The 19,358-nt window shown below is 40.9% G+C and overlaps 2 protein-coding genes across 2 annotated transcripts in view; both read right to left on the bottom strand.

Moving 5' to 3' along the window:
- Positions 1-1,698: 1,698 nt before the first annotated feature.
- On the bottom strand, positions 1,699-5,629 carry ndufs5 (NADH:ubiquinone oxidoreductase subunit S5). Its single transcript, XM_061093049.1, has 3 exons — positions 5,560-5,629; positions 3,434-3,653; positions 1,699-1,881 (listed from the first exon to the last, which is right to left on the bottom strand). Exons 2-3 carry the CDS (start codon positions 3,647-3,649, stop codon positions 1,777-1,779), a joined length of 321 nt encoding a protein of 106 aa, XP_060949032.1. The 5' UTR covers positions 3,650-3,653; positions 5,560-5,629; the 3' UTR covers positions 1,699-1,776.
- Positions 5,630-9,196: 3,567 nt separating this feature from the next.
- Positions 9,197-19,358, bottom strand: part of rnf19b (ring finger protein 19B) — an 18,879-nt gene continuing 8,717 nt past the window's right edge. Inside the window, exons 2-9 of the mRNA XM_061092652.1 lie at positions 17,664-17,863; positions 15,476-15,620; positions 14,310-14,472; positions 13,245-13,359; positions 12,938-13,078; positions 12,664-12,853; positions 11,685-11,819; positions 9,197-10,429 (exon numbers count right to left, since the gene is read on the bottom strand). Coding sequence (XP_060948635.1) covers positions 9,982-10,429; positions 11,685-11,819; positions 12,664-12,853; positions 12,938-13,078; positions 13,245-13,359; positions 14,310-14,472; positions 15,476-15,620; positions 17,664-17,863 — 1,537 coding nt within the window. The 3' untranslated portion in view covers positions 9,197-9,981. The remainder of the gene's footprint in view (positions 10,430-11,684; positions 11,820-12,663; positions 12,854-12,937; positions 13,079-13,244; positions 13,360-14,309; positions 14,473-15,475; positions 15,621-17,663; positions 17,864-19,358) is intronic.

Here is a 19,358-nt window from a genome sequence, read left to right as displayed (position 1 = left end):
GACGACCCGTGGAGTTTAATGGTTTTTACGATTTTTAAAGACATGACAATGAACTGAATACACAGTTTAGACTGAAGTGAGGCCGGCTGACTGCTCCAGGCCACTTCCACACCAGTGGAGTGTTTGAAGAAAGATTCAAACATCCCTCACACGGAGTTTGTCCTGACGTGAACTGGATGATAACTGCTCCTGAGATCTGAAGTGAAAACCCAGAGGACGGGAAGTGAAAGAAAAATAGATAGATAGATAGATAGATAGATAGATAGATAGATAGATAGATAGATAGATAGATAGATAGATAGATAGATAGATAGATAGATAGATAGATAGATAGATAGATAGATAGATAGATAGATAGATAGATAGATAGATAGATAGATAGATAGATAGATAGATAACTTTATTCATCCCCGAAGGGAAAGTAAGTCGTCATAGCAGCCGGTATCTTTGAATACAATAAAATACAATAGAATAAAATAAAAAATATTGAGGTAGAAAGAATAAAAACAGAAACACAAGATAAATAGGTAGATAAGGTGCAGTGGCAAGATGATGGTAATAGTACTGATGATATGATGGTAATGTTATTGTTAGACAGTATATAAAAATAGTACAGTATATATAGTATATAATATAACATAATATATATTTATATATGATAGTAATTATACCAATATAATAGCAGTATATAGTAATAAAGGCAGCAACAGTATATATAATAATAATAGTAAATATAATATGTACACATGTATAAATATGTGTATATAGACTTATATATACAAAGAATATACAAAGAGTATGATATAATATGATATGAAATATAGTAGAGGAATAAATATAAGTATTTGACTATACAATAGATAATATAATATACTATGAATGAGTAAATGCATAACTTTAACTATATTTCAGAACAGTTTTCAGCTTCTAACAAACTTGTTTCTATTACTAATATGTAAACCACTCAAAGGTGAGGTATCCAGTAGAAAGAGGAGAAAGATTTGCTTGTGAAACCAGGAAATAAAGAACAGTCAGTTTTTCTGTGGCTTGTTGAAGTGTGTTGTCTTGGCTCCCCCTTGTGGTGACTGGTGGAGCCTCTAAATCCCATCAGCCTGATTTAAACGCTGGTAATTGAATCAGGAACGTCTAAGAGCCTCCATTCATGTCGGCGTCTCATCGCAGAGTGGACCCGTCGTCCCCCGGGAGCGTTTACTCGCTCAACTGCTGCACGATTTACTGAAATCAGGTCAGCGGGTTAGGAAAATGGAGCGAAGCTTAACCTCCATTCAGAGCAGAGGCCCAGATGAACAGGGTGCAGGCTGATGTTAAATCCATCCACACGGGTCATAAAACCTGCTGCAGGGAGGTGATCAACCTGTTATTAAATAAAACCCACACGTTGGCTGAGGGTCAGAAGTATTAATGTGTTTTTTATTGTGCAAACGTGAGAGGGTGTTTGAATTTATTGCCTCATTAATAAAACTGTAGATCACAAAGAAACATTCTTCGGATAAAGAAAAAAAAGGACTGAAAGATATTCGTACTGTACATAAATTGACCAACTCCATATTAATGCCTCTGGATTTAGAATGAGATGTTCATAAAAGCTCCTGTAGGTGTCCCAACACTTTTATCCATATATCAGAACAATGAAGAAGAAGAGAATGTGGCGGTGAAAGGAAAGACAAGGAGAAGAGGAAAGGGGATAACATTTATTTGCAGAACAGGAAATAGTTTTCTATACACGAGAACAGAGTTGTGGCGAGCTCCGCCCCCTCACAGCGACGGGCTGGCCTTGCCTGTGTGGCAGGGGGGGGGCGTGTAGGTTCCCTCCTTCACCATCTTGTCTCGCTGCTGACGGATCGCATGCAGCCTCTGGTGCTGAAGAGAGGAAGAGGAGGAGAAGACGTCAGGGTTGGCAAGGAGAGGGAATTAGATCATTAAGGAAATTAAAAGAGATGATTCTGCATCCAAGTTATATTTTGCTCCTTGTGAGACACATTTCTACTCAGATAGTCCTAAGTATTTACTGTAATATTAAAGTCTCAAATACGCTGAGGTTACACAGTCCAACACTACACCTAGCCTTCCATTAGTTAGGGAATTCTTTTTGCACTAAAAATCTAAGCTGAAGCTGAATTCTGTCCAAGCACCAAAACATAATAAAGAGCAAGTGGACAGATTGATCACACAGAGAGAATCTAAAGCACCAGCCGGGGCTATTTGAGTTTGACTGGAGGGTTTTGAGTGTAAGCATTACAAAATCTGACAGGGAAATCAGTAAGTCCTGCTCTCAGAGTGAAAGACACACCAGTGAACCCCACTGCTCACCTCCCAGTCTTTACCTATTTCTTTACCTAATGGTACATTTGATGAATGGATCAGATTCATCAAATGAACGTTTGATGAATGGATCAGATGTGACATGAATGAGTCTTAGTTTTACTGCGTAACAATCTGCACCCTGGTATTTAAAAATAATCAAATATGATCAGTAGGGTTGCAAAGGGGCGGTAAGTTTCCGGTAAATTTCGGGAAACTTCCATGGGAAGTTTAGCTCGGGAATTTGGGGAATTTTGAAAAAAAAAACAACTACGCAAATTCAACGCTGAGCAATAAAAAATTCATTCAAAACTCTATTTTAAAGATGTATGGAATGCAGCACACGTTGGGTTTCAACCCTCCACTGTGCATTCTTCCATCACATGCACAGATAACTCCCAGCATGCTTCACTCTACAGCAGGGCTACTGAGGCCTGCTGTAGTGTGCAGGACTAGTCAGGTAAGTTTCCATGATATTACTGGGAAAATATATTAGCATGCTGATTGAGGATTGTTCATCTGTTCATCTAGCCTATTTCCATTCATTTATCCATCAATTGTAAAATATGTTTACAGACCGTTAGAATTGTTTGTCTAACTATTTATATCTCTGGCATTGCATTAGTGTTTTTTTACAAACTTTTTTCTCATCTTATTCTACAGAACAATGCCACGTGCACTCGCTCATGTGTGGAGACATTTCACCCCATCCAATGTAGAAGGAAAGGCTGTGTACATCTGCAAATACTGTGCAAAGACCTATGTTAAGAATGACACAACGATGCAGAAGCATATAGTCAAGTGCCCAAAGTTTCCTCAGGGCTCAAATCAGCCTATGACAAAACAAAATGTTTATATTTATGTCTGTATATGACAAGGTAAATACAGTTAGTATAAATTACCCATTCACAAACATTTCCAGTTTATTCCTGTTTATTCCCATGGAAAGTTTCCAACTTTTAATATTCCCAGAATTTTGCAACCCTAATGATCAGCCTGGACTCTGACTCGATATTGATCTCGGTGGGCCTCACATTTGTCAGCTCCATGTTTGTTTAACAGGTGACATGTAGGTTAAAAACATGTTGTGAAGGACAGCTTCAACACTCACTGTCTTCTGCCTGTGCATACACTCGTAGAAGTCCTCAAACTCCGGCAGGCACTCCTTCTTGGCGCGGGTCTGCCCGATGCCGTGGCCACACTGAACCCACTCCTTCTCGAAGGCGTGGCAGCGAGAGGCCCGCTTGTTGGGCTGCTCGCCGCTCTGCAGCAGCAGCCAGCGGTCCACGTTGATGCCGAGCCGCGACTGCACGTCCACGAACGGCATGATGCTGATGAGAGGGGGACAGATTAAGAGAAGACAGACAAGGAGACACGGGTTAGTCCCTGCTGTTGTCGTAGGGAAACCACAGATCTCTGTCCCTGAAAGCAGAACAACTCTCTGTGACTTGTAGAAATTCTCCTTGCACTGTGTACCCTGTACAACACTCCGCTCCATATACACTTACTTCACATCATATGTGATATGTGTTAATATAAACCATATTGATATTATTTATCATTTTATACAATAATATTGTCTTTTGCACACTCTGTCTACATATTTGTACACTCATAGTATATTATATTATCTATTGTATAGTCAAATACTTATATTTATACCTCTACTATATATCATATATTATATCATACTCTCTGTATATTCTTTGTATATATAAGTCTATATACACATATTTATGCATGTGTACATGTTATAATTATAATTATTATATTACTATTATTGCTATATATACTGTTGCTGCCATTATTACTATATACTGCTATTATATTGGTATAATTACTATCATATAAATATATATTATGTTATATTATATACTTTCTATACTGTACTATTTTTATATACTGTCTAAAAATAACATTACCATCATATCATCAGTACTATTACCATCATCTTGCCACTGCACCTTATTTATCTTGTGTTTCTGTTTTTATTCTTTCTACCTCAATATTTTTTATTTTATTGTATTGTATTGTATTTTATTGTATTCAAATATACCCGCTGCTATGACGACGTAATTTCCCTTCGGGGATGAATAAAGTAATCTATCTATCTATCTATCTATCTATCTATCTATCTATCTATCTATCTATCTATCTATCTATCTATCTATCTATCTATCTATAGGAACAAATCATCTGTCAGGATGAGAGCTGGGAGAATAAAACAATATCAATAATTATCACAATCTTAATGTCATCAATAGCAACGTAATAAAGGCTCTATATATATTAATTTAATGCTCATGAACAACATACAATTGTTCTACCTCAGATTAGTAGCATGTTGTTCTGTTCTGGTGATTCTCTGCTCAGGAAGAAGAGTTTTAAACCACAACCTTCACACTAAAGAAGGAATTTGGTTTTAAAACCGAAATATATAATATGACATTTATTATAATGATCATAGATATCGATTGAACATTTTTATTTTGATAAGTATCATCAAAAAAAAATCAACAACTGTGTGTTGTGTTGTTTTCAAAGATGTGATTAACTCACTGGACTGATTTCAAATAAAGTCTCAACACAACACACACACAGTTTTTCACAATAAAACACAAATAGTCATAGAATGAGTATAGAAAAAAGAGTATTTACATTAAATTATAAAATATTAATAGATAAACATAAAACATTGATTGCAGGTCCCTGAATCTATAACATGAGACAAACTAAAAACATCTAATAACATTATTGACACTGTGATTATTAAGGTTGAGAATCAAGGAAACAACTGAGACTTTTGTGTTGAATCTCAACATCGACGCTGTTTATTCAAGTTGGAAAATAAACGACACGAAGAAGAAACATCTGCAGGAATTGACGTGTTTATGAAACTGTTTTCTCTGTTAGCATCCAGCTAGCTAACGAGCTAACCAGCTAACTAGCCATGTAGCTATATAATGACTCCACACTGTTCTATCCAATCAGGATACATTAGTTTAACATATTGGTTCAGATTCACTCGTGGTCATTTATATGTTTATAGTTGGACGTTGTCGTCGCTCTCTTCTCCCTCAATGACAGAGTTCATGCTAACGACGAGCCGCCATCATTCAACCTTGTTTACATGTTGTAACGTAACGTAAACAGACAACAACACTAGAATAAACAAACCCCGAGATGTTCAGATAAACTCCATGTGTTGTTTAATTGTAGACGAATAAAAAGCTTTACCTGGTTCTGTCGGATTCGCTTTAACCTTCCTGCGACACCACACGTTCCGCTTTACGACACAGAAGCGCCGCACGACAGGTTCTCAGGGTTTACGGCGGTGGGGAAACAGCCCGGAAGGCGCGTCACTGCCCCCTGCTGACCTGGAGTCTGGATGAGTCATAAGCACTCCTGACCCCAGATCTCAGCTGTGAACAACTCGCCCTATTTCAAAAACTACAAGTCCTATCTGTGAAATAAAAACACCATGGGAATGCCAATACTCAGTCGAACACAGACATGTATATATTTATTTGTTAAAGTTAAAACATGTGACTGTGGGAGCGAGTTGGAGAAGTGTGACTCTGTCCCGGCATCAGCAGCATTTTGGCAAAAGATCAAAGACATCAAAGACATCAAAGCCACTTGCAACGACACTTAACTTACTAAAGGAAGAGAAACTGCTCAGTGCGATCAGAGCCTCCGACAGAACAACAACAGCACAGACTGGGTCAGCAGCCGAGACTCCGAGGTTTAGATGATGGGGTTTGCACGCAGGAACTATGATCTGAAGAACCGGATGAACTACAGGGAGGGAAGATGGACCGAGCAGAAGAAACGGATGCAGGCGCACATCGCGTCATTGGAGACAGACTTGAAGGAAGCCAAGGCGGTGCAGAGAGAAGCGGCCGAGTCCATCATGCTCCTGAGCAAGCGCGCCCAAGAGCAGGAGGTCAACATGCAGGAGGTGCAAGTCCAGTTGAAAGAGTGCAAGAAGAGGTATGAGGAGGTCACCTGGGAAAAATATGAAATAATGATCAATTTTGAAAGTGAAAATACCGAGCTGGTCCAAAAGAATGCCCAGCTCATGGAGACACTGAAGACCATGAAGACTCAGAAGCTCCAGAGCAGAGCTGACCGGGACAAGAAGGTCAACGATCTGAAAGCTCTGCTCCAGAGCGAGCAGGCGGAGAAAGAGACCTGCCTTCAAACCATCAAGGAGCTGGAAACTCAAGTGGAAGCCATGGAGGAGCGGTGCCGCCATGTGCATATGAATGTTGAGCTCATGGAGAAACTGGAGAACGGACCGACTCAGATCCTCCAGACTGGGACTGACTCGGAGGTCAATGATCTGGAGAATCCCCTCAGGAGTGAGCCGGGGGAAGGCATGGAGGAGGAGGAGTGTCTCTGTGAGCAGGAAGACTCAAACACCTCCGGTCAGAAGATGGAGGAGGAGGATCTCAAGCTCCTCAACGCATTTCAAGAGTATTTAGCTGCAGGTCAGGGAAATCAGCTCAGTCCTATTTGAACAATGACTTGTTAGATTGTGAGTTTGTTTCAGATTTAGACTTTGAGAAGACAGAGATGACACGTGTTTCAATATTTTCACTCTCATAAAACACACAGCAGTTCTGCAATAAACCCTCCATGTTCAATTTGTGTTGAAACTGTATCTTGTCAACTTTGTTGTCACTTTGGACGAGGCAGTCTCTGGTGTTGTGTGTTTATAGAAGGAGGGTCAGGGTAAATAACAGGAACAGAACCACCAGAATAAGAGAATCTAAGGACAGACAAAGACAGAAATTTCTGGATTTACTTTTAAATTACGTTACATTTAATTTTGACACGGTGGGCTGGGATTCGAGCCGTCGACCTTCTGGTTGGAGGAAGAGAGAAACAGTGGTTCCCAGATGTTTTTAGATAGATAGATATTAAAATCTGATAGAAATTAAGTCGTCATAGCAGACGGTATATTTGAATACAATAAAATACAATACAATAGAATAAAATAAAAAATATTGAGGTAGAAAGAATAAAAACAGAAACACAAGATAAATAGGTAGATAAGGTGCAGTGGCAAGATGATGGTAATAGTACTGATGATATGATGGTAACGTTATTGTTACAGAGTATATAAAAATAGTACAGTATATAAAGTATATAATATAATAAAACATAATATATATTTATATATGATAGTAATTATACCAATATAATAGCAGTATATAGTAATAATGGCAGCAACAGTATATATAATAATAGTAAATATAATAATAATAATATGTACACATGTATAAATATGTGTATATAGACTTATATATACAAAGAATATACAGAGAGTATGATATAATATGATATGATATATAGTAGAGGTATAAATATAAGTATTTGACTATACGATAGATAATATAATATACTATGAGTGTAAGAATATGTAGACAGTTTGCAAAAGACAATATTATTGTATAAAATGATATATAATGTCAATATTGTTTATATTAACACATATCACATGTGATGTGAAGTAAGTGTATATGGAGCGGAGTGTTGTACAGGGTTCACAGTGCAAGGAGACAGGTATATTTAGTGCAGTTCTGTGATGGTGGCTCTGACAGAGGTAGAGGAGTTGTACAGTTTTATTGCGGTTGGGAGGAACGATTTTCTGTATCGTTCCTTAGAGCAACATTTTCAAAAGCCCTATTTGTAAAACAGTTTGTCTTCACTCTTTTTTCCCTCATCACTCTGCATCACTGCAATATTTCAAACATATTTATTGAATTGTAACGTCTCCGATTCAAGTCAACTTTCTTTGGAAAAACTGCAATATTTCTTAAATGGCTTCAATGACAATACGCTTAATAAAATTGAGTTTCTGAACGACAACAACAAAATATGTTTCCCAGTGTAAAAGAACAACAACTCGTTTCTTTGGTGCAACATCAGATTGTGTTTATTTTTTCCCCCTCAAAGGTCCACAAGTTGTCTTTCACAGTCCTGCTTGTACAACCCTACACGGGGCGGAGCTCCGACAGTGACAGGAAATACACAAACAGAATAACCACACTTAAATACAGTATTGCTATCTATATAGTCTAAAACCTTTTCAAAAGAAGACAGGAACCAGTAACGTTCATTCAGACTCTTTCAGGAAGGTTCGGTTTCCGTCCGTTAGTACATTTTCTTTGTGTTTTCTCACAGGCAGCCAGGAAACAAGTGATAGGTGCGGACCGAAAGAAGCACTGCTGAGTTACATGAGCAGCTAAATCCATAAAGCTACTCTGAGATGAACGAAAGGTTCCCAGGCTGAGTCCTCGTGGACTGAAGGAGAACCTGCAGAACCTTTTTACACAGAAGCACAGAGGTGATACAAAGCTAAGAAGCAAGTCAGGCTAGTGAGGATGATTAAGAAAAAGCTTATTGGCATCGACAATCAAAGTGTTTGGCTCTGAAAACAAAGTGTCAGCGACCGATAAAAGAAGACAACATGACATCATAAAGAAAAAGCTGAAGGTTATTATAGTCCTTGGATTATAAACGGGATAAAACATGGGATGTCCTCTAGGCTAAAAATAATGAATGATACATTTGACAAAGCGTTAAGTTTTTTCAACGTGGTTATAAAACGTGTTTGAGCCGAACTCTTCTCGAGTTACATCCGACATGAAAGGCCTTTTGGTAGCTGATTCATTTTAGTTGTACCACAAACGTTTCCTTATGCAACTGAAGTAAACAAACTCATAGCAACAGATGATGAAGAGCAAAAAAGATAAATAAGGTAAATTCAGATAAAGTGCACGAGTGCTCATTCAAAGACAAGGTGGGACAAACAGGTACATTCATCAGGAGTCCATTCACACGCACACACACACACACACACGCACACACACACACACACACACTCACACGCACACGCACACTCACACAACATTCAAGTGGGTCAGAGTCTGTTCACACATCGGAAACCCAGACTCCTCCTCCTCCTCTCCCTCCTCTGTGCAGAATAACGTGAGATTCGAGTGCAGCTTCTCTCTTTAAGTAAACTTTAACTTTCACTAGTGCAACACAAACTCCCCCCCCCCTTTTTAAAACTCTTTCACACAAGACACGGCTCATGCAGACTCATGCACACGGCAGATGATTCAATTTCAAGGGTCATCGGAATATAAATAGAAGAAAATGGGAAAGTAAAGCCACAATAGTAGAGTACGAAGTCCACATTCACTCACACATTGTTATAAACATCCCCTCGACCTCAGCTCACATCCTCACAACAGTCCGGCTCCCTCCACTGTGCTTTGGTGACATTTCACCTCGTTTCATACATTTTTTTTTTGTTGTACTTTTTCATGTCGAAAAATGTGTACCTCTTATATTTTCTCTTGCTTTTTTGCTTAAGTAGCCAAGGCATTTTGCACCAAGGAGTAAACATAAATCATCATCTTATAAATCTCAGAGGTAGAACCCTGACAATTGACTCAGTGAGGAGATTGACAGGTGGATAGATAAGACAGACGCACGAAAGGAAGTGGACTCTGTCTGTGTTTAAGACCGTGAGTCACAAAAGCAGCAAATGAGAAATGGCGACAGAAAGACAGCGATGAAGAAAGGGAGAGTCTAAATGTAAATGTCAAGGATTGGTTTTTGTGCAATCCTGAGAGTTTTCTCTCAGACGTAGAGGATGACGTTGACGTCCAGGGGACAGTGAAGGCCTTCGGTGGGGGGGTTCAGGGCTCGGCAGGCGGGGGGCTGGGGCTGCTGGCCCGCCGCCTGGTGGCAGCTTTTGGGATGAGGCGAGTCACAGTCGTCCGACGTCAGCTCCGCGATGTCGTCCGATTGTGTGTCCGACATCTCCAGGTCGCTGCGGATGCTCTCCGGCTGAGCCAGGGTGACGTCCCGGAGCCCCTCCCTGATGGACACCACGGAGGACAGTGCCAGCGCAGAGCCGGATAAAGCCCCGCCCCTTCTGGAGCTGCAGTCCTGAGGCTCCTCCCCGCCGGATGCGGTCGCCATGGCGGCAGAGCCCGGAGGAGGGGTGAGGTCCTCTTCGCTGTTCAGGCAGAGATGGCTGGGTTTGGTCTCGATGTCCACCTGGATCTCCAGGTTGGTGCAGTCCCTGAAGAAACACGGGGTTCACAACACGTCTCAATATGAAGCACCGAGGAGAAACACACACTTTTAAAGGGATTCAACACAAATGTATTTAAAGAATGAATGTGCTGACTGATTTGACAGACACCTTACATTTGGAGAGAATTTGATTTATTCTAAAAGACAAGTTGAGGGACTTTGATAAAATCTGGCAACCTTTGGTCTCTCATCTCGAAAAAGAATCTGATTGAGTCCCTAGTTGGATGCACTCCTTGGGGGGGGGGGGGGGGGGGGGGGGGGTGATGGGAGGGTACACACTGTTGTCTTTTTTCTTTTCTTTTTTGTCCTGTCCTTTTTGTTTCATCTGTTTTGTTGATGCAGGGCATTGCTTGTTTACCTAATGTTCTTTTTTGTCATTACTTTTTCACAGGAAACATAACTGTCGACTGTTAATTTCTCTGTTATGTGATCTGTTTCCCAATAAACAAATTTGAAATAAAGAATGAATGTGTTGACTCATAAACTGAATATAAAGATGGTCTCAGCTGTAAATCATGACATCACACCCCATTATTATCATCAGAAACATGAACAAACATCAGTGGAACAAGAACTACCTAAAATGACAGAAATGTACTTTGACGTTTTAGTTTGGTCCCATCCGCTAACATGGAGGAGGTGAGGTCAATGACCTACACTGCAGCCAGCCTCCTTGTTTATGTATGTTTTCTCAACTAAAGATTGTTTCTTATCAAATTATTTAAGATTATTCATAAATGTTAAGTGAGAGAAGATATTTGATGTGTAACTTGTTTAGGAAAACTGGGTTTAAAATGTATATAAAGAAACTAGAAACCATATTTTACACGCCCCTGAAGAAACCTTGAATCATGACTAATGGAGGAAAATGTTTGAACTGTGATTTATGAATCAGTTCCAGATTCTTTTCAGAAAGTGATTTCGTTTCCATCCTAACGACCGTGTCCAAGCAGCTTGAACAGCCGTCACCTCGGCTCCGACCTGATATTGTGATTTAATTTACTGTGAACAGAAGCTGTGTTTATATCAGAGAGGGATTTGTGCAGCTTCAGGCCCCGAGGCCACAGAGGAGAAAACAACATGACATCATGGCATCGAACCGCAGAGTCATCAGATTAGTTGTAATCCTGTTTTCACAGTTACATCAGATCCAAGTCTGCAGACTAAAATCACTCGAGAGGAGAGGAGAGGAGACGAGTGACATGACAAGAATGAAATGAGAGCTCCTCCTCCGCCCTCACCTGTCAGGCAGCGTGTAGGAGGAGATGATGGAGCCGGCCATCCCTCGGGTGCTGGCACAGTCGCTCCCGGCGCCCAGGCTGCCCGTCTCCCTCTGGGCGGATTCCTGAGCCAACTCGGCTGCTTGGACCTCCAGCCTGGAGCAAAACCAACATCCACAATGATACTTAGCATTAAAAACACTTTAACTGGAGGTATTATATTTTACAATGTAAGCCCACTGGGTTCTCTGTCTCCTCCTGACCTGTGTGTTATTATGTGTCTTTGCTATTTTCAACTGTGCGGATAAATAAATTACAATTCCCACAAATGAAAATTCCTGCTTCCTGGTCCTTTATATATGTCACGTTTCCCTACAGTAGGAAAAAAAAGTATCTCGCGACTTCTTCCCTGCTGCAGTTGGCCTTATCAACAAGGCCCGGGACCCCCACCTGACTTGGACTCTTAACCCGCACCCACGTGTCAATTCTGTGTTACATTAACACACATAACATAACAGTATATTGCATATTGCACGTCCCCATTTCTCTCCTGCTTTGCATTTTACTTTTTATTTAACTTTTTATATCTTGTATATATCTGTTTTTGCATTTTACTCTTTATTTAACTTTTATGTCTTTTATATATATTTGTTTTATATACAGTTATTTCTTTCTTATGGGAAGTACTTATTGTGTTTTTATGCCTTATGTTAAATGTTTGCACCTTTTCACCAAAGAAAATTCCAGGTAGTTGTAAACCTACTTGGCAATAAATCCTTTCTGATTCTGATTCTGATTAAACAAAGTGACGATTTCCACCAAGTTTCTTAGAAATTACTTAAGTTGTTTTTGTTCGGTCGGACAGGGGGTGACAACATAACCTCAAAACTCGCTCTCTATGTAAAAAGTAAAGAATAAAAACTAAAAGCCTGAAATGCTGCGACTCTTCATCTTCAACTTGACTCGAGTCCAGATCTGTGACTTCATCTCTGATCCTCACCTGCTGTATTTGCCATTGCGGGTCCCCAGGGCCCCCCCCGCCAAGGTGTTGAAGTGGGGTGTGTCCCCCAGAGTCCCGGGGGCCACAGAGAGGCCCTCGCTGCGGGAGGTGGTGCTCAGGACGCTGAGCGCCCCGTCCAGGCTGCTGTCGCCCAGGCTCGGGGACTTGAGCGCACGCCACGCGTCCGCCACTGCAGAAACAGAGAGAAACCAAACCCGTGAGAACCCGGACACATCGGGTTAAACTGAGTCGACAGGACAGGAGGGTCTCTCACCCGTGATTGGTCCGTCGTCCTCATCGAAGTCGATTCTCACGCCTCGGCCCTTCCCTCTGCTCACGCCACAGCCGCCTCCTCGACACAGAGAAATTGGAACAACGCCGTACACGTAGGCCAACATGATGGGAACACCGATGCCTGGAAACAACAAAAACAATGATTTAATAAAGTTATCATCCTCTTCTGTCAGGATTTAAATAGGTCATCAGGAAGCATCAGTGTCTAGACGCTGGTGAACAAACTGTCCATGGTTTGTTTTGTCCGTCAGCTTCAGAGACGGATGACGTGCTATCGAGGCTCTTACCCACGCTGACAGCTGCGATGACGGGGGCGGTGATGATGGACAGGGCCACGCCTCCTGTGATGGCCAAGTTCCTCCGGTGACGGGACGACTTCTTCAGCTCGTAGTGGGCGTGGATCTGCGGCGGAGGAGAGAGACGGTTTGACACGTTTCAAAAAGACGTCACAAACAGACAGAAGTGAAGATGGAAAAGAGACATTCGAACAGCACTTTGAAAATTATGTTTTTAATGAGTTTAAAATAATCAGAAAGTAATAATGTTTACGCTAGAATGAGGCTTTCATAACTTAATATCATAACTAACTAACTCACTTTGTAGTTGTAGGTTTTTATGGCCCCTGTCGATTCATTACAGAATTCTGATTAGTAGCTTTATTCTTGTATTTGGTTTGGAAGTTGGTTTATGTTGAAACTATTTTACCGAGATTAATCTTGTATTCCTCTAATTTACAACTTTTATTTATTTTTTTGTATCATATTTTTCAGCACATTTAATTGAGCCTGATTAAATACTATTAGACTTTTAGAGCATGAACTCTCAGGATGTCTACGTTGTCATCTTGTAACCATAAAGTTCTTTAAACGCTTCTGGAGGCTTCTACGTGCAGTTCCATTACTCTCCTCAGGGGAGTGCTACAGTGTCATCACCAGCATCAAAACATCACCTCCTTTCTCTTGTGGTTTCTTTCATGGAAAAAAGTCTGGAAACATGAAACCTGGAAATGATGTGCAAGTGCTATGATCCCAATCCACCAGAAGATGGCGCAGTAATTAAGGAGCAAAAATGCGATATTTGTAAAAGCCACACCCTCACACCACAAGTCTGCATCATTTGAAAAATCTGAGATCAACATTTCAACTGGAAACAAGAGCGATAGTTGAAAAAAGCAGTTTGACCAGTTTGATTTGTGACCATGTTTTACTGGTTTAAGTTTAAATTTAAAGAACCAAACAATAGGCAGAAGAAGCCAGGAGTTTAAATCTGATGAACTAACTAACTGAGTAAAACAAGAAGGACGAACACATTTACTGTCTGAATCCAAAGTTTCTTCTTCTGCTGTTTCTCACCTTGCGGCCGACGTAGACCGGGATGCCGATGACCATGGCAGGAACGGCGATGCCGGCGATGAGGGTGATTCCCACCGGAGCTCCGATCAGAGTTCCCAGCTGCCACAGAATCTTCTTCTTCCTGCCCCAAGGCTTCTTCCCCCAGAAGGTGCAGCCGGATGGACTGATGAGGGAAACACAGGGGGAAGTGAGATTTAAGGTTTAAATCTATATGTTTGAAAGGCAAGGACGTTTTTTTGTATATTATATTTCATACAAACATGTTTTTTAAGAGGGAACATAGATTATTTATATAATTTAACATGGGAATTGAAGTTTAAATCCAAAATTACAGGATTTCTGTCGTTGTTTTGGTTTTAAAAGGATCGAGATGTCACCAGGTGCCAGGAAATAATTACTAGATATAATACCTGATTTTATTGTTTTATCTCCAATGGGAAATCTTTAACAGAGGAGGTCCCAGGATTGAGCCGTGGGGAACTCCACTGAATTGTATGTTTGCTCAAATCCCTTATTACTCATTAAAACAAAACTTTGAGCATGACCCAGTCATTTTTTTATTAATGGTCAACTAGGACTAATAAACCTGGAACTGCAGCTGGTCCAAAGTGCCGCAGCACGTGTCCTGACGAGAACCGAGAAAAGAGAGCACATTTCTCCAGTATTAGCATCGCTACACTGGCTTCCAGTTAAATCTAGAATAGAATTTAAAATTCTCCTCCTCACCTTCAAGGCCCTTAGCGCCTTTTTACCTTAAAGAGATGTTAGTACCATATCAACCTACTAGAGCACTCTGATCCCAGAATTCAGGTTTACTTGTCGTCCCTAAAGTCTCTAAAAGTAGAGTAGGTGCCAGAGCTTTCAGCCATCAAGCCCCACTCCTGTGGAATAATCTGTCACTTTCGGTTCGGGAGTCGGACACCATCTGTTCGTTTAAGAGTAGACTCAAAACCTTTCTTTTTGATAAAGCGTATAGTTAGAGCTAATTAGTGCGGTAGAACGTAACTTGTTCTATTTTCTAAAATAGGAAGCGTTTAGTTTAAAAAGGCATAGAGGTATTGGTGTCTGATCTACTGAGTGGGCCACATGGTTTTCATCGTACTACCATACAAACCATTGATTGATTGATATTTTGAATCTCTCCTGGTTCAAATAGCTGTCCCTACCTGAGGTAGTGCAGGTCGGAGATCTCCTTCATGCAGAGCCAGCAGAACTCGCAGCCGCACACGGCGCAGGTCATGTGATTGCAGCTGCCATCGTTCATCTTGATGATGTAGGCGCCGCAGCGAGGACATGGCTTGATGTCATCAGCTGGAGACACAAACAAAGTGATATGACTTTTCTATACTTTAGTGGAATAAACATTTACAAAGCCGAGATATTAGAGGAATATTTAAACATTTTTCGAGAAGCTAATTCACTTTCCTAGTGAGATTTATTAAAGTGTTAATGCCGAGCTAAGCTAATTAGAGACAAGATCTTCTGATCAAGATCTATTCCTTGTATATTCCCCAATGACTCAGGATGAAGTTAGAGGTTTTAAGAACTACACCTGTGTCTTCATGTTCCTCAGAGCATCTCAAAATCAAATAAACTCCTGAAACATAACTCATTATCACTTTGTTCCTTGTGTATTAAGTTATTACACAGCTTAAACTGTGTGTGCGTGTGAGTGTGTGTGTGTGTGTGTGTGTGTGAGAGTGTGTGTGTGTGTGTGTGTGTGTGTATCCACCTGCAGAATGAAGTCAAAGGGGTTAAACATCTGCTTCAAAGTAAAACAAATTAAATGACATCCGTCAAATGTTAGAATTGTTTGAAGAAAAAAACTCTACATCTCTCCATCTCTACAATTGTTCCCTTCATTCACTGTTTTTCTGTCCTCCCCTTCCGGCATTAGAATCAAACCTCATTAGAGAAATGGATTGAACCATCGCAGCACTTTGTCCTCTAATGCATTTTCAGGGAAAGACAGAAAAAGAAGCCAAAACAAATCAATCTGTCGTGTGTTTGAACTCTGGAAGCTGGGAACGCTGTCTGCTCTTTAAAGGGCATTTTGGCATTTGAAGACATTCGAAGAGACGGTTGAAGTGGGTTCGGTGTGTGTTTGTGTGTGTGTTATTGTTTGTGTACTCTGTATTCTGCTGACGTGACTCAACCGGGGGGAAGCAGCAGCTCTGACAGAGCGACACGGGGGGGGGGGAGACGCTTGGCAGAGAGACGCAGACTGGAAGTGGTGGAGGATGAAGAACGGCTGAGGACAGCTGGAGGGATTCACTTAATAGATATTTAATCATAGTGCCATTAAACACACACACACACACAGTATTTTATTGTTGTGTGTTTGTAATGCATCTATCAACACTACAACAACACTGGTATCTGTTTCCCCTCTTATCAGTGTTGGTGCTAAGCTAGTTCACCATCTCCTGTATAGTTAAGTACAAATGCACAGTCAAAACTATACTGAGTTAAAAGTAAAAGTACCTAATTTATTTTCTTTACTTAAGTAAAAGTAGGTACTTGCTTTTAAATATACTTTAGGTTTGAAAAGTATTTGCAGATTCTTCCTAATTATTCCTTCGTGCCTACAATCAATAAACATTTTAAAGAATAATTTAATTTGTAGTATTTTGTTTGTAGTATGAAATAAAATGTAAAAAAAGGGAAAAGCTTATTTTAAACAGCTGTGACTGTTTCGTAACAATGCAGTGTTGTTGTAACTGAGATTGTTTTTTTCTCTTCTGCATTTTAAAAATATTTCCACACCACACCAGTCACAAGATGTTGTTTTGGTGATAATATTTAATAACACAAACTTACTCCTCATTTTTTTTTCAGAAGCCTGGAGGGAACTTTTATAAACAAACCTGAAATTGACAATTTCTAACATTCCTCAAATACAACGAGTGAATTCAATCAAAGCGAGGTTTGAGAATCTGACCAGACGGAGAGTTTAGCCTGAGCAGAGTTACGGTGACATTTTAAAAAGCTGCCTGACAGTGATGCTCGGTGCAGCAGTCACGAAACTCTCCGGCAGAGAAGCGGTGATATAAATAGTGTCTCACGCGCGATTGAACACTTGAAGCTTTTCCCCCGGCAGCGGGAAAACGCCGGGGAGCCGCAGACGAGTTGGACAAGTCGGAGTCTCGGCTCTGACAGACTGAGGAGATGGACATGTGATGAAGTCTGAGGGAGACGGACCCACTGACTCCTCAGAGGTGTGAAGTGAATTCCAGGATGGAAACGTGGGGGAGAAACTGTTTTTAAGACCCAGACACACACACATTGTGCAGATGTGTGTGTTTGTGTGTAACTTCTGATCCCTGCAGGGACGTGTGTTCTCCAGGTACTCACCAGCTCCCTGCTCCTGGGTGTAGCTGGGCGAGTGGTTGCTGTGGGTGTGCAGGGACTGGGCCCTCTGTTGCCGGGCGGAGTCACAGGTCTGGTTGGGGTGCCAGGCCTGTTTGCAGTGGTAGCAGAACTCGGCGCCGCAGCCTTCTCTGCGACAGACCAGCCTGGGGCAGGAGGCGCAACCGGAGGCGATGACGGCAAAGCTGAGAGACAGGAGAGGGAGAGGAGGAGACATGAAAGGATGAGAGCGGGAAAACAGTTATGATCTTTATAGAGCCTTAAGTAAATTAAAGCTGCTCTCATACTGACACTGAATCAAATCTGCTGATCAAAACGACTCCAGAGTGATGAACAATCTACGTTGAATTGAATTGAAAAGTCTGGTTCTCAGCTTGTTTCTCAGAGTTTATTAAGATTAGATTAAGATTCATTTTATTATCCCACACTCATGCAAGGGGAAATTTAACCTCTGCTTTTAACCCATCTTGTGCAGGACACACAGAGCAGTGGGCAGCCATGTACGACGCCCGGGGAGCAGATGTTGGGGGAGTAAGGTGCCTTGCTCAGGGGCACTAGACAGGGTAGGGAGAATCCTCTTGGATTTTTGGACAGATCAATGCAGGTTCGTCTTTTTGTTGTTTCTCCGTGGAGTCGAACCAGAGACGAACCAGAGACCTTTTCTGCCCAAAGTCCAAGTTTCTGCCACTAGTCCACCGCCTTCCCAGTTATGATCTCTACGGACACTGAATCAAATCGGCTGATCAAAACGACTCCAGAGTGATGAACAATTTACCAAAATGAATAAAAGTCTGATTCTCAGCTTGTTTCTCAGAGTCTTTTGAGTGTCTTCGCTCTTTGAAAGTTCAAGTTGGCTGAAACTCAACATGATATCTGCTTGTTGCGACACTTCCTCCGACGGTAGTCTGCTGACACCAAGTGAAATATTCAACCCTGACCCCCCCCCCACCCCCACGTTTGGCAACACGTTACATCGCTGCAGCTTTAGATTTCCTGCAATCTGTGAACTCAAGAAGAAGAAAGTCTCCAACATGGCTGCTAACAGGCCCATTAACGAGCCTGTGAGCTCCTTGTGGACTGAGATAAGTTTGATCAATAGAAAGAGAAGAGGAAAGAGTCGATGGAAGAATTGATCATCATCGGTCAGATTTCTGTTTTGTGGATTATTTCACTAAACCAGAGAGTCCAAAAAGTTTAATTAATTAATAATGTTTTAGAAACTCGCCAAAAAACAAACGTCAAATATCTCATTTAAAAGAAAAGAACAAAGGAAATCACTTGTTCTTTAGCCCTGAGCTACAGAAGCTTGAAGGCATTTCAACAATAAAGTTTAATCTTGAAATTTGAAGGTTAATCTCGACATTTCAACTTTATTGTCGATATGCAAAATGGAAACCCTTCTTATTCCTGGCCCTAAGCATCTTCCGTACTTTGACGAACTTCGAAATGGAAATTATTATCCAAACTTTACCAGACTAAGCAAATAATTATAAATGTTGGTTAAAAATAGCATTAAGGCATTTTGGCGACAATACAGACAAATAAGGGCTTTTTAAAAAGAGGGAGAGCTGAGAGATGAGAGGTTGTCAGTCACTGGAGGAATCACAAAGGAGAGCTGTCACGAAATATTGTCACCCAGCTAAGTGGGAGAACACATGTTGGAGGAGTGATAATAAAAAG

This window comes from Limanda limanda, chromosome 19, assembly GCF_963576545.1.
Source record: "Limanda limanda chromosome 19, fLimLim1.1, whole genome shotgun sequence".
Lineage (NCBI taxonomy): Eukaryota > Metazoa > Chordata > Actinopteri > Pleuronectiformes > Pleuronectidae > Limanda > Limanda limanda.
This window is presented reverse-complemented; position numbering and strand designations above follow the sequence as displayed.

What these genes read in the sequence shown, in the direction of transcription:
- ndufs5 (XM_061093049.1), bottom strand. Translation starts at nt 3,649, where the DNA reads ATGCCGTTCGTGGACGTGCAGTCGCGGCTCGGCATCAACGTGGACCGC. An exon ending in GTATGCACAGGCAGAAGACA is followed by an intron (nt 1,882 to 3,433) that starts GTGAGTGTTGAA and finishes TCCTCTCTTCAG; the next exon opens with CACCAGAGGCTGCATGCGAT.